The sequence below is a fragment of the Apis mellifera genome, linkage group LG10, assembly GCF_003254395.2.
Source record: "Apis mellifera strain DH4 linkage group LG10, Amel_HAv3.1, whole genome shotgun sequence".
Classification (NCBI taxonomy): Eukaryota; Metazoa; Arthropoda; class Insecta; order Hymenoptera; family Apidae; genus Apis; species Apis mellifera.
In genome coordinates, this window is record NC_037647.1 from 7,854,340 (window position 1) to 7,869,948 (window position 15,609).

General features: G+C 44.4%; 2 protein-coding genes across 6 annotated transcripts in view; one reads left to right on the forward strand and one right to left on the reverse strand.

Annotated features, from left to right (window-relative positions):
* The window catches only part of LOC100577759, a 123,362-nt gene that overhangs the window by 40,351 nt on the left and 67,402 nt on the right, over window positions 1–15,609 (reverse strand). The gene's annotated exons all lie outside the window — the stretch shown is intronic.
* The window catches only part of LOC100578824 (zinc finger protein ZIC 4), a 31,367-nt gene continuing 28,059 nt past the window's right edge, over window positions 12,302–15,609 (forward strand). The window contains exon 1 of the mRNA XM_003250427.4: window positions 12,302–14,031. Within this exon, the coding sequence (XP_003250475.1) occupies window positions 13,056–14,031 (976 nt within the window). The 5' untranslated portion in view covers window positions 12,302–13,055. The remainder of the gene's footprint in view (window positions 14,032–15,609) is intronic.

The following is a 15,609-nucleotide window of genomic DNA, read 5'->3' on the forward strand; positions in this document are numbered from 1 at the left end:
TTTTATCGTTCGTTCAATCGGCCGTGCACCCCTCCGTCCATCCGCGTTTCTTGCGTCCCCGTCCACGTGTGACGATCGCCGGGGGACCCCTCTAACGACGTGTAATTTATTATTCTGTTCTGGACGGGACGAATTTGCTAATTGAGATTAAGCCGAGATGAGCTCTCGCGTCCGAATTCGAAGCCTCTCTTTAACTTTGTTTATTAAAAAATGACGAGTTTCCGATTTCTTTCTTTCTTTTATTCTTTCGTTCTTCCTCTTCTTCTGTTTTTGATAATAACGATAATTGGTCGGGGATTATTTTCGATCGATGTTGGAATTTGTTGTAACGGCTGTTGTCGGACATTATGTATGTTTGCGAAATAAGAATTCGTAAAAGAGAGGGAAAAGTATGAAAATTCGATTATACGTTGATTGTAACGTTAGTGTTATTATAAAGATATGGATACGTTTATATAAATATGTATTATCCGTATGAATAAATTAATTTCAGCGTGATTTTTAGTAATTACGAAAAATAAGAAAAAAGAAATATCCGAAACCAGTCAATTTTAAACGGTTTCGTCGTAGTTGTAACGTTTAACGTTGGAACGGGATAATTTAGAGACTGGAAGTATTTCGATAGACAGGTCGAACCAGTTTTTATTAATGCACGAGGAATATATATATGTATATACATATATATAAGAGAAGTTTCGATTACGTCGTACAATTTAATCATGCATAATTAATTAAATTATGGTGTAAAAATAAAAAGTATCCTTAGCTGTTGGCAATTCAGGTACTTGAAATAAATTGTGTGCGTAAAATTAAGCGTTTGAATAAAGAATCTCAACAGAAGAACACACGAATGCAATATCTATTTCCTTAAGTTATTGAAGAAAAATTACGATTCAACGTCTCTCATTCGAAAAATCAAAACCAATTCCCTCGAATATTCTCTTTAATTCTCGCACTAATTCCTTTCCGATTTAAAATAGATTTCGTGATTCACGAACAAATCTTCCAACTTTCTCCAGTGTCTGACAGGAGATCGTGCGCGGAGTATTCGTAATGACAAACCGTTCGGGTCTCCCGCGAGCGGGATCGGTTCAGGGCCGTGGCCAATGTTATAAATGCATCGAGAGGAGAGGAGGGGAGGGGAGAGAGGATGGCGAGGGACGGATCTATCGATAGCCGATATTCGTTCGGCTGCGTTTCGTAGAGATGACCGCCTCTCGGCAAGATCGATTTGTGTCGAGGCAGTTCGAGAACGCGAGATGGATGGGCCAGAGCACGAAATCTATTAGTCATCACCCACACGATATCGGCCCTCTTTCTCCCTTTTCTATCCTCTTTATGCTCTTTATGGTGCGGACAGGTACGTCCGATCGCCACTCATTCCGAGCCGAATCCGATCGGTGCACCGTGGAATGTTAATGCGTTCAGAAGAGACGAAATTGTGTCTCGAATTTTTATTTACGATTGTTTTCATCATCGGAAACGAATCCACGCATTTACCGGGTGGATCATCGAAGTGGATGAATTATGGATTAATGGAGATTTTTCAATTTTTTCACTTTTTTTTCTTCTATGTTGGCTTCAATATCTTGAAATGGAAAGAATTTGCATGGTTGTTTGGTTTTAGTATCGAAATGTATGTTCTTCGATGTATTTTCGATCTTGGAGAAATATATATGTATATTTTTTTTTTTTTACTGTTCGTTCGAACAGTGGAAAGAATTAGAAGTGGAAGTCTTGGGCCGTGAAATTCGTGACGGCTGAAATCTATGAATTATCATTTCATATATCGTTGCGTTATAATGGCTAATAATACTCGGAATCATTAGCATCTTTCTGTAATTAATCATCCGCTGGTGCAACATTAATCGTCCACGAGGAATGTCATAAAACGCTCTCGTCTCATTTACCGTTTATTGCTCGTTTTAAACCCATACTTTCTAGTTTCTACTATCTGTGATAAAAGATAGGCCACTCATCAACAGACGTACGTGGTAAAATTCTCACGATTTCCAAAGATTAGATTAATGTGAATTTGTACCCCGTGCAAATAACATTTGCATCGTATACTTTCGTTTAAAAATTAAATTATCCCGAGACACGCTGTCGCAACGAATCGTATCCATCGATTCGTAAACTTCTTCAACGAGAACAATTCTCACGATTCCAAAGATTAAATTATTTCAAGAGATGAGTGCAATTTTCCTAAAATTGCTCCAAGATATGCTCGTCGCAAGAAACATCGATCCTCCGATTCGTAAAATTCTTCAAAGGATAATTATCACGATTCCAAAGATTAAATTATTCCAAAATATCATCAATTTCTATAAATAATTTTCCTAAAAACTACGCTGAAGCAAGAAATATAATCATTGGTCCTTCGTGAAATTTCTCAAAGAAGAATTCCAAAGATTAAATTATTCCAAGATATCATCAATTTCTACAAATAAAAACCACGCTGAAGCAAGAAATGTAATCATCGGTCCTTCAATTCATAAAATTCCTCAAAGAGAATAATTCTATGATATCGTGTCAATTTATACTCCATGTAATTATACTCCAAATAACTTTCCTAAAATTATTCCAAAGACACACTGTCGCAAGAAACGTAATCATCGGTCCTTCGATTCGCAAAATTCTTCAAAGAGGACAATTCCAAAGATTAAATTATTTTAAGATATCATCAATTTCTACAAATAACTTTCCTAAAAACCATGCTGAAGCAAGAAACGTAATCATCGATTCATAAAATTCCTCAAAGAAGACAAAGATTAAATTATTCCAAGATATCGTCAATTTCTACAAACTAACTTTTCTAAATCATAATCATCGATCCTTCGATTCGTAAAATTCCTCAAAGAAGACAATTCCAAAGATTAAATTATTCCAAGATATTGTCAATTTCTATTCCATGCAAATAACTTTCCTAAAATTATTCCAAAGACACGCTGAAGCAAGGAACGTAATCATCGGTCTTTCGATTCGTAAAATTTTTCAAAGATTAAATTATTTCGAGATATAGACGAGTGCAAATAACTTTCCTAAACTTACTCCAAGACACGCTCATTACGGAAAAAAGTCCTCCGATTCGCAAAGTTGGTCAGAACAATTCTTCAGGATTATACCAAGGCAGATTATACCAAGGCGCGGATGATCGATGCGAAGAAAAGGAATCGGTCGAAACGAGGTAGAGGCCGAGTAGTTGTTAGCTCGGCTGGATTACCTCGGATGTCCCGGAAGGAACGGAGGAGAGGGGGATGCAGCCACTCTCAGAGTTGCTCACTTCCCGCCACTCGGGAGCACTTCAAGTCCATTCACTCAATTCATTTTCATCTCCGTCGTATTCGTCCACCCTTCCCCTTCCCTCTCCTCGCCTCGCTCATTAGCGGCCTTTCCGCTCTCCCATCCCCAGCCTCCCGACCACGAGAGACTACTTCTTCCTTAAGAAAATTAGCCCTCGTTTCCGCCCCCACCTCCTCGTGGAAGGGAAAGGAATCGTAAAAATTCGATTGTCCCTTAACGAGCTCGTGGCGGTCGAACGTGTCGCGAAACCGAATTTTCTCGATCACACGTGCGTGAGCGAGAGTGGAACGAGAAGAGAGAGGGGGAATATAAGGGGTATAAAGGAGGGAGGGGATGATCCAGTTTACGGGGCAAGTTATTTCGAGAAGGAAGGGTTTAATGGAAGGTTGTTGTGTAAACGAGGAAAGATCGTGGACAATTCGCATTGTTCCCGTATTGGCGCGTCCTCCTCCTCGCAATGGGACGTGCACGCTTAATGCCGCTCGCTGATTGAGTGCACTCTTCTTTGTTGTGCTAATCGGCTCAATATCTGGTGTTCTTCATTCACCAGACAAAGGATTGACGATGATACGGGACGAGTGTGGTGGGGGCGCTTTATTAAAAATCGTCCAGCTATTGTTAAGAAAATTGTCGCGATTTGTATTATTACTCCACCATTACGTAATCACCAATATATATATATATGTATTACGTTTCAAATATGAACGGACAGATATATATATATAATCGGTAATCAAAATTTCTTTCGAATAAAAAAAAGCAGGGACGAATCGTCATCGTCGATGTAATTAACTTAATTACAAACCAGGAGGACATCGGTTAAAGGAGGTGGCGTTAAAGGAAGAAGGTCGAAGAAACAGGCGGCTATCTTGCATCTTCGAGTGTAATGAGCGTTCGCTTACAAGATCAGCCCCGTTGTCTCCGCGAGAGATCTCGACGAGGAGAGAGAGACCCGGCGGCGACGACAGGGGCGTGCACGACAGTCGAATCTACGTGACCAAGATGTCGAAAATGAGGATTGGGCGTGGCGATGAGTTACGGCTCACCCTTTGTCTTAACCTGCTCTCTCTTTCTCCACCACAAATCTTGGTAATTACGATCATTTCCATTTTTTCTCCACCATCCATGTTTCCTCTCTACTCCATCCCTTCGAGAAATTGTGTATGCAAATGCAGCTCAGTCTTTAAACTCTGTCTTTTAACTAAATCTTTTATAAAAAGTGATTTTCATCTTGAAAGAATCACCTTTATAAATATTGTCGCATACAATATAGCTTGAAAATATATAAACAATGGTACAATTTTTAATTCACGAATGTATTTATAAAACACCCCCTTTATTATATCATACAGTTAAGGATGATCTAATCGAAAGATCTTCGAGAATCGTCCAATAACTCCATTCCACCATTCTTGATGGGAGAAAAAGAAGAAGAAGAAGAAGAAGAAGAAAGAAAATACGACGAGGGAAAGCGTATATATACACCTACGCGGCCAAGGGGCAAGGGATGGCCGAGGGAAGTTGCATCTGCTGGCTCACTAGGGGGTGATCATTTTTTAGGGGTAAGACCGCTATCGTGGGGGTAAGTCGCCTAACGAATCGTTTTTGTTCGCGACCCGGACAAACATCGGCGCACAAATAAAAACTAAAACGGGCAACAGACGCCGATACGGCCCACCCCTCGCATTTACCTCGTATTGTGCCGTATTATTTTCATCAGAGAACGAGAGAGAGAGAGAGAGAGAGAGAGAGAGAGAAAGAGACACCGTAGTTACTAATGCGTTTATTAATCGATCCATCGATGAGTCTCTAACAAGAATTTATTACCATCTCCCTCCCTTTTCAATTATCCGTTTGTTCTATCCTTTGTCGGTTCGTTAAGGGACGTCGTCTCTTATAATAAGGAAAGAAAAAATTGGAAAATTGTCGGCAATTACGTAAATATTTTCGAACGGAATGAATTTTCATTTATTATACGAAATTTCAAGTTTCGTTCTTTCTTTCTTCCTTTTTTTTATTCGATTGATCTTCGAGCAAATCCCACCAATAGCGATGCACGAGAGAGAGAATAAGGAAAAAAGGATCGCGAGAGATGTGTAGTTGTAAATTCTCTCGTAAAATTATGCCGCGTGACGCGGCCAACTATAAATATTAATGCTTCCCAAAAACGGTTTTCCTCCTCGCCTTCGTCTCTCCTCCTCCTCCTCCTCCTTCTCTTTTATTTTTTCCAATCTCTCTCTGTTCACCCTGTTCCTCGCCCAACGTCCTCGAGGAGGACGCGAGTCGTAAATCAAGCCGCTAGAAGGAGGTTGTCAGCGAAAAATACGGCGGATAAAGGCTGCTGGGGGTAAGAGTTTGTTTTAGATGCCAGAACCCCTTTCGTTTCTCTCTCCAAGAACATCGGCTCCAACACCGGCGACAACTTCCTTCGTCCCTCTAACGCGTCACGTCCTCCCCCTCCCCCTCCCTTTCTACGATTTTTCCTATCCTCGAGATCGAATCGTACGGCTTCGCTCGAAACGTTAAACGATCCCCACTTCTGCCTTGTCGTTTCTACTTTCGTCCACCGTAAAAAAATTTATCAACAGCGTGTAACGACACAAGAAAAGGAAACAACAAGAACTACCCCCTCCCCTCCCCCCGCTCCATCCCGAACAACGAACAAACGAAGAGAAAAAGAGGAACGAAGAATCTGTCGAAGAGGAGTCGGACAAATGTTCCGTTCGACGACCAATTTCTCTTCTGCGTTCCTGGAAAATGAGAGGAGATATTTCATTGTTCCCGACGTGTTTGGGACGCGTTCGCAAGACTGGCCGCTCGCTCTCGGTTTTCCTCTCCGTTCTTCTCTTCACGGTTCGTTCGACCAAGAATGACGAGGCTGCGCGGGAGGGAGGGAAAAAATAAAATAAATTTTATTATCATATCCCAGAGATTTTTCATTTTTTTTCCGTTTCGAGCGGCCCACCGGCTTTTTCCTTAATATTTCTGTCGGAGATCTCTTCTCGCAGATAACGTAATATCTCGATCCTTATCTAGTGGCTCGCATCGCTCGTACAAATCTTATCTCGTCAGCCACCTCGAGCCGCCCACAACTTTGTCATCCAATCTCGAGAGCCGCTTCTTCTCCCTTTGATCCTGCTCTCGTGTTCGCATATTTATAATTATCCGTTTTTCTTTCCATCTCTTTTTTTTTTTTTGTTTTGTTTCGCCATGTGAATGCGTTTTCGTGTGGAGGACAAGTCTAATTTTTATTATTGTCGTATTACGTATGTATGCGTGACAGAGCGTTAATTAATTCTCTGTTATTTAAGATACCATAGATATCCATATCTTGATAATATTTCTATTCTTAATGGAAATTAAAAAATTCTCAAATCAAATTTTATCGAAGGAAGAAAAATTGAAACAGAATTATGTCGAAACAAAAGTGTTCAAGCTTGAGTTTCATAGATATCATATCACTAATTCTACTCTTTCACGATTTATCTCAACTCCAAGAAGAAGTTTTCACGCGTAATTACCGCTTCTCCTTCGGTTGGATTTAAATTTTAAGAAAACAAATGGTAAAAGAAAATTGAAGAAGTTGCCAAGAGGAAGTGTAGAACAGGCTATTATGGCCTGGCCGACAGATCATCGTATCTCTAATGACTTTTCAGACAAGATCTAGGAGTCGGATCTTTTTTTTCTTTTTTTCTCTTTTCTTTTTTTTTTTTTATCATCCCATCTAACCGGCATCTACAAGCTTTTGCGTGTCGGTTTCTCTTTAGTCCTGTATGATGTAGAAAAAGCAGGAATCGTTGTTTTTTTTTTTTATTCTCTCTCCTTCAAAACAAATTTCTTTACCCCAGTCTTTATAAATTTCAGCAACGTTCCCAATTATATACACGGATTTTCGCGCAAAATACGAATGCAGCTGTTCGTGCATTCGCGTATTCACGCATCGAGGAACAAATAAATTGACTGGCCGAGCTTGTTTTTTACGTGTTCATACGCGTTACATCCGGAAGCGGGTTGTAATTCATGAGGGAAAGGATTGAAATTACAAGAATTAATGGGAAATAAATCTTGAACGCGTAATCTCAGATCATCTACGTTTCTCTGATATTTCACGAAAGAAATAAGGAAAGAAAAAACCTATTATATACTATAATTATTATTTACAAACGTTTAAAAAAAGATCCCACGAGATCCCAACAACACCGTTTCTCGATATCCCATTCATCGAAAAATTGTTCGATCAACAATTTCACGATTTATTCACAACTTTTCGATTAAAAAAAGTTAACGGGAGTTGAGCATAACTGCACGATAATACCAACTCATATATATACTCATGATCCCGCAATTAACGATTAATTAAACGAGTGCACGGGGAGCGTGACCGATGAACGAATGAAAACAATGTCTGGCCTTCGTCGATGGCCCTCGTTCGTTCGGCCAACGATCGCGTCGTCACGTCGTCGCGTTCGCGTTTCGCCTGTAACCGTACTCCAGCGATGAAAGTTCTATCGCGGACCCTTAGATTGATGGCCGACGTGTGTGCTCGCCAATACCGTCCGTCGAGGGATCGTTAATAATCCGCGCGTGTAATCCCGTTCCGATGTTGAAAAGTTGGAGAAACTTTGCGCATCCATCCCGCGTATCATTCATCCGGATGAAGGAACACATCGACTCGACAGCGGGTGTAAATTTTTAAATATCGATCCTAAGAAATGATGGCTCGTCGATACGTATTTACGATCTGAATTTTACGAATCCATCGAGATAGGAATTGTCACATAGGATTGGAGATGATTTGAGTTAGGATAGATTAAATCCATCTAACGATCGTTGAACGTGAATAAGATTCCTTGGAAAAATTGTACGATACTTTACAATCCGAATTTTACGAATTTATCGAGATAGAAATTGTCACATAGGATTGGAGATGACGTTGATTACGTTTGGAGTGCACGATAGACGATCGTTGACCGATTCCTTGGAAAAATTGAACGATATATATATTTTACGAATCCACTAAGAGATAAGAATTATCACATAGGATAATTAGAGACGAGTTACGTTTGGAGTAACGATAGACTAAATCCATCCAACGATCGTTGAACGACTTCGAAAGGAAAGATATATATATATATATATATATATATATATATATATATATAAAATAAGATTCCTTGGAAAAATTGATCGATACTTTACAATCCGAATTTTACGAATCCACAGAGTTAAGAAATGACGTCACATAGGATTGGTTACGTTTGTAAGTACGACTTCGAAAGGAAAGATATATATAATAAGATTCCTTGGAAAAATTGATCGATACAATCCAAATTTTACGAATCAGAGTTAGGAGATAACGTCACATAGGATTGGTTACGTTTGTACGACTTCGAAAGGAAGGATATATTCCTTGGAAAAATTGATCGATATTTTACAATCCGAATTTTACGAATCCACAGAGTTAAGAGATGACGTCACATAGGATTGGTTACGTTTGTAAGTACGACTTCGAAAGGAAGGATATATATATAATAAGATTCCTTGGAAAAATTGATCGATACTTTACAATCCGAATTTTACGAATCCACAGAGTTAGGAGATGACGTTACAAAGGATTGGTTACGTTTGTACGACTTCGAAAGGAAGGATATATATATAATAAGATTCCTTGGAAAAATTGATCGATACAATCCGAATTTTACGAATCCACAGAGTTAGATGACGTCACATAGGATTGGTTACGTTTGTACGACTTGGAAAGGAAGGATATAATAATAAGATTGCTTGGAAAAATATTTGACAATATTCGATTAGCGATTGGCGAAAGCGTGCGCCAATTCCGTTATATCCTCGATCGATCACATGGTGGGAATGGACAGGTCGTGGGGACAGGTCGATAAAAATGATCCCTGAATTCGGTTGAAAATGGTCAGCGGACAAAGTCGATCGTGGACGATCGTGCAGAGGCAAAGGAGAGAGAGAGAGAGAAAGGATCGATGTGCGGTCTGCAAGAACGGGTCGTGCTGTTAGTAAGCGACAGAAGGTGGATGGAAAGCATCATTCAGATGTACCTCCTAAGTGCACCGAGGAAGCCACGAGTCAGCCTTTATGATAGTTATTAATATCGAATAGTCAGCCACCGTGCACCATTACGGACATAATGGGACGCCATTTTTTCCCGCGACAATGAGGCACCCTGTTAAACGCTCGATGCGTGTGCATTACTCACGCGGATGATTAAGCTTCGTTAATATATCCGAATGATACGGCGCGCCACGAAATTTAACCGAATCTTCCGTCTAAATTTTCGAATATGTGCAAATTTTATGTTAAATATAGTCGTTAAATACACAACACCTTGTGCTGTTTCGAATCGATTTTTCGATTTTTGTGCGTACATTTTTGTTCGAAGTATATGAAGATACGAAGAATTGAAAACGAAAATTAACATTTCTTTCTCTCCGTTCCAGATCGCCTGCCGAGTAAGTCTTTAATTCTGTTCTTAAAAACATGTTGGAACGATTTCTAGATTACGTTTTAATGATAATTGACAAATGATTTATAGGTTCACGTCGCAGCAGGCACAAGAAGTTCGATTGTTCAGGAATGTGTTTTCGCAAATTAACCACATCCATCTACGATTTTGTTTCACTGGTCAAGAGATTTATTCGAACGTTTAACCATAGTTTTGGTAAATGAGTCATCAAAAGCAGGTAACCAAGCAAAAGTAACATTTTATTATTTCTATAAAACTAGTGCGAAATAATTTATTTTTTTTAATTTCTTTAACCTTTCAATCTCTTCCCGAGGAAACGTACGACTAAAACTAAATCGTCCAGGAGAAGGAAGATCTTAAAAATCATTCCGATCTTATGATCTTCCGTCTCCTTATCACGCGTCCACGATCGAAATCTCTTTCGATCCGATAAATTTCGGATTCAAAAATCGATCTGGAAATCTTTTTGCAATCCATTTTAAATTTATTTATTAACAGACAAACGAGATCCGTTAGGTTTGGTCGAAGAATACCAGGATTTGTTTAATTTTCTTCATTCATTATAATCCTTGTGAAATTAGCTTTCTATCTAACCATCGTAATAATTTATTATTTCTGATACCGTTATTAACACTTTCCACTTTATGACAAAAATATCACGATCGAGTTTAATCTCGTCTTCGCGGCGCGAAGAAAAATATTCCGCGGGTGTCGAGGCAACGTTGAAGAACGTCGAAGAAATTTCTCTCGCGGAATAATCGACGAGCTGCTTCTAAATCAACCTTGCCCTCGGGGCAACAGTGCACGCAAGAGATATCTTCCGCGTCGGATATCAACGGTCACCCGGAAGCGAGAGGAAAACACCGGTCTGTAATTAATCGACGCCCGCGACGCGGTTAAGTAAACTCGGTTAATTGGATAAGCAAAGCGGAGAAGGAAAGGGGCGGTTAACCGGTCGGCCCGTGATTACGCGTGCATGCAAATTTTATTAAAGCCGCGGAGGGAGTTCCTCCACCTTGATAATTTATAACGTATAAACGAGTGGCTCGCGTGACTCGTACCCGACTTCCCCGACCGGGATATTACAATATTTTCCGGCTGTACGAAAGCCACTCCGCGGATCTTGCCTACCCTACCCCCGCAGAAGTGAAGAAAAAGCGGCGGAATTAGGAAGAAGAGGGGATGCATACGCTCGGTTGGAAAATATTGTGAAAGGTGTCGAGAGATGAATGGTCGAGAGGAACGCGAGGGATCGAGAAAAGTTAATCCTCGTTAGCCGGTTTCGGCTTAGGTGGATAACGTTTCGCTCATTTCTGGATCGATTGGATTCGAAGGATCTCTCGCAGTAAAGATCCATCGTGTTAGCAATCTTTAATTATCTTCGAAACTCGATCGATCCGATTCGATCCTCCCCGAATTAAATCCTCCGCCGGACAGAAAATTTAAAAGAAAGGGTTCGAGACGGAGAAGCTACCTGACTAATCCTTCGTTGTCCCTTAAGAGACACGGAGCAAGCAAGATTCGGAGGTCCGCGCGAAAAATTCGGGAAACTGGGAGGGAGGGGAGGATCTACGCGTGGAGGACGTGGAAAAGATCCATCATATTAGCTAGCAATCTTTAATTATCTTCGAAACTCGATCGATCCTCCCCGAATTAAATCCTCCGCCGGAGAGAAAATTTAAAAGAAAGGGTTCGAGACGGAGAAGCTACCTGACTAATCCTTTGCTGTCCCTTGGAGAGACACTGGATTTGGAGCAAGCGGGATTCGGAGGTCGGCGCGAAAAACTCGAGAAACTGGGAGGGAGGGGAGAATCTACGCGCGGAGGACGCGGAAAAGATCCATCATATTAGCTAGCAATCTTTAATTATCTTCGAAACTCGATCGATCCTCCCCGAATTAAATCCTCCGCCGGAGAGAAAATTTAAAAGAAAGGGTTCGAGACGGAGGAGCTACCTGACTAATCCCTCGTTGTCCCTCGGAGAGAGAGAGACACGGATCCGGAGCAAGCGGGATTCGGAGAGATCGGGGCGAGAAACTCGGGAAACTGGGAGGGAGGGGAGAAGGATCTAGGCGCGGAGGACGATCGAGATCGAGGGGAATGGGTCCCCCGCCCGCCCCCTTGGGCCATCCTTCCGCGAGAGGCGTGCATGAAAAGGCGGAGTTCCGACATGCGCCTTGCCGCGTTTCCCGCCCATGGAAACCGGTTAGATTGGCGAGAGGCCCGGCCGGGAAACGGGTCTCCAATTGGCAGTGGTGCCATAGTCGCCAATGGAGCGCTGGTATCAGGCGGGGAGCGGCCGCCACTGGCCGAGCTTGCGATCGCATCGACGGGTGCAACGGGTGGCCTTGGGTGGGGGTAGGGGGTGTTTCCAAGCGGGCCGGCCGCGCGCCCGTTTCCACGTGCCGGAGCGAGAGGGCGAGAGGGAGGGGGTACGCGGGGAGGACGGGGGGGGGGGCGCGGGGCGAGGGGGGTTAGCTGGCGAGCAGGCAGAGAGAGAGAGAAAGAGAGGAAGGGATGGACGGGAGAAAGAGAGAGGGCACAGGTTCGTAAACGCCGAAATCGGCCGAGTTGCTCCTCGGCGGGAGCCCAGTGCCGACCTCTCAGTCCCGCTGTGAACGCAGCAAGGAACGCTACGGATCTTTCACCCTCGATGCTCCAAGACGCGTTTTCCTCGTCTCCTTCGTGCGCATCATCGTCACGGGCGTCATCGTCACAGTCGTGCTAGTCGTCTTTTCCAAACGTGCATCGAGAATCGTTTGGGTGTCCTAGTGGTCGATGAAAAACGTGGCTCGAGCGCGGACAGACTGACGGTGTTGCGGTTCAACTCGAGTGTCGTGTCGTTTTCGAAAGCAACGCGACACATCGGAGAAGAATCATTTCGAAAATTTCGAATTCTTCGCTTCACCGTTACTCGGAGTAATTACCGCGGTTAGTAATCTACTCTGAGTGAGAACGAAGGAAAGAACAACAAGAGAGAACAAGGGAGGAAACGAAAGATACAGACGGATGGACGTCGAGGGAAACGAGAGACGAATTCGAACGAGTGCAGAGTGAGGTCGCGGATGGACTTGTGCGCAATCTTACGACGCGTAGTAGTACAGTGGTGTGATACGATTCTGCTTGCCGGCCGACGATCGACAATCGAGCGACGTATCTCGAGCGCGAGTATCTTCGAGCGACCCCGTCAATCCGAGACATGATCTCGTTTCTCAACTGACCGAGAGGGCCGGAGAGAAGAAAAAATCAGGATCAGGATGATGAACGCGTTCCTGGACGGCGTGTCCTCGCATCCGCACCACCTCGCCAACCTCGGCATCAAGCTGTCGCCCAGCGGTGGCGGCGGCACCGCTGGATCAACGGACGCCGGCACAGGTGTCCAACCGGCACCGGGCGACGCCCCGTCCCAACAGCACCACCACTTCCACCCCCAAGGATATCCCCCTCACCACCCCCATCCGGCGTCCCACATGGCGCCCCACATGGGCCACCACATGAGCCATCATCCCGGCTACGCGGCCCGCGACTTCCTCCTGCGCCGCGAGCACGAGTTCAACGCGACCGCGAATCCAACCACGCCCGAGAGCGGGCTCGGACTGTTCACGCCGCTCCACCACGACGGGACGGCGGCCACCATGCAGCAATTCTCCCATCATCCGAGCCAGCATCCCCTGGCGGCCGGCCACTATCCCGGCCACTATCCCCAGGACTCGAGGCTACCCCCTCACCACCAGTACCTGGCCGCCCCCCATTTGACGCCGGCCTCGATCCACCACCAGCAGCACTCGGCCGTCACCCATCCGAGCCATCATCCCCACGGCGCGTTCCTCAGGTACATGAGGAGCAACGGGAGCGGAGGTGGCGGCGGCGGCGGCGGCGGGGCCGGCGGGGCCGGTGGGATCGGCGGCGGCCAGAGGCAAGAGATGTCCTGCATGTGGGTCGACCAGGACGCGCCCGGTCCCGGAAGGAAGCTTTGCGGCAAACTCTTCAACTCCCTCCACGACATCGTGACGCATCTCACCGTGGAGCACGTGGGCGGTCCCGAGTGCACCACGCACGCGTGCTTCTGGCAGGGATGCTCGCGTAACGGCAGGGCCTTCAAGGCCAAGTACAAGCTCGTCAATCACATAAGGGTGCACACCGGCGAGAAACCCTTCCCCTGCCCGTTCCCCGGATGCGGCAAAGTCTTCGCGAGATCCGAGAACTTGAAAATTCACAAGAGGACGCACACCGGTGAGTGTACACCTTGCTTCGTTGCTCTTCCTAACAGTGTTACGCGTTCGCCTCCCCCCGTTCTTTCCAAGGGGAGCGAGGTTTTCGAGTTTTCGCCAAGAAAAGTATCTGTATAAGTAAGGAGATCGAGTTCCAATCTCAAGATCGTCGCGCGGGAGGAGTACGGAAAAAAGGACAATAGAGGATAAAGGGAAATCGTTACTCCGAAAGGATTATAACCGTTGGAGACGCGCCGAATGAACGGCCAGGGCCGTGACTATCGCCCTTCCCTCTCCTCTCTCCGTCCACTCTTTCTGGCCTTCGTTACATCCGAAACGAGAACGCCCCCGGCGCCTCCACTCGTTTCAATATAATCAACCGGCTGTTTACGATGACAAGAATTTTTCGGGGCGCAATTAAGAAATTACCGGCCCATATATTGTGCCGTTTTATGCCCGCCCGTCCCTCGACAATGTATCTACACGTATATACGCGCGCATATATACACGTGAAACGGTCGTGACACGAGTCGTCCCATTGGCTATCCCGGGGCCCGACGGACAGACGCCAGGCGTCCACCCAGTCGCACGGATCTTTCTCTCTCACGGACCGGCTGCTGTTACGAGATTCCTTTCTGGACAGTCACTACTAATTTCACCTCGTAGTTTTATTGTCCAATCGTCCGTTACCACGAAACACCGTGTCGTAGTACTGTTCTTCCCTTCCTTCCTTCCTTCCTTCCTTTCTTTTTCTCTTCTTCAATTTTATCCCTATCTCCTCACAGGAGGAGGATATACTCGTCGTCTCGCCAACGAATCCCACCTCGTGAAATCACGGGGACCGAGTGAATCCATTAGCGGCTACATCTGTCGCTTGGCTGTCGTCGTTAATTGATTATACAACTTGTTTCGAGTTACAGCTATGGGGATTTTCCATGGTTACTATACACGGGAGGGGACGTTCGATCGTGTCGCGTGTTTGTTTTCAACCCTTTCGTGTTCTCAGACGAGAATATTTCAAACCGATTGCTAAAAACGAATAATGAAATTTCTCGCTATTATCAGAATCTTGAAAAATCCGACCGCAATAATCTGCTTCTCAAGCTTCTCGAGGATTAACGTGGAGAGATTGGAGGAGGAATCTGTGAAATTCTTCTCCGTATACTGTATACGCAATGTACAATATAAGGTTGGTGCAAAGTATCAAAGTTCACGAGTTTTCGTACGATGAACTCTGTTGCGGGTTCTTTAACGACCACCGCGAACGCCGCAAGGGAGAATTCAATTAAGGGTCCCGGGAAGGGGGGAGGGGAGCGCAATATTGTATCGCTTCTGATCGCATATTTCAACCGCGCTAACGTTACCACGCTATTTCCGTTCGCACGAATTTCACGCCTGCATCGTTCGACGAGCTCTCCTACGAGCGTCGTGCATTCCTATTTCCAATCTTGCAATTCAATCCGCGTGTCCGTCCAACGCGGACCGAATCCCCTGCGCATCGATCGCCTCTCGATCGATCCGTCATCTCTCGTCAAATCCCATATATACAAGGATATTTTTTCCATCGACTTTTTTCCTTCCAAAGTTTTCGAATTCCAAA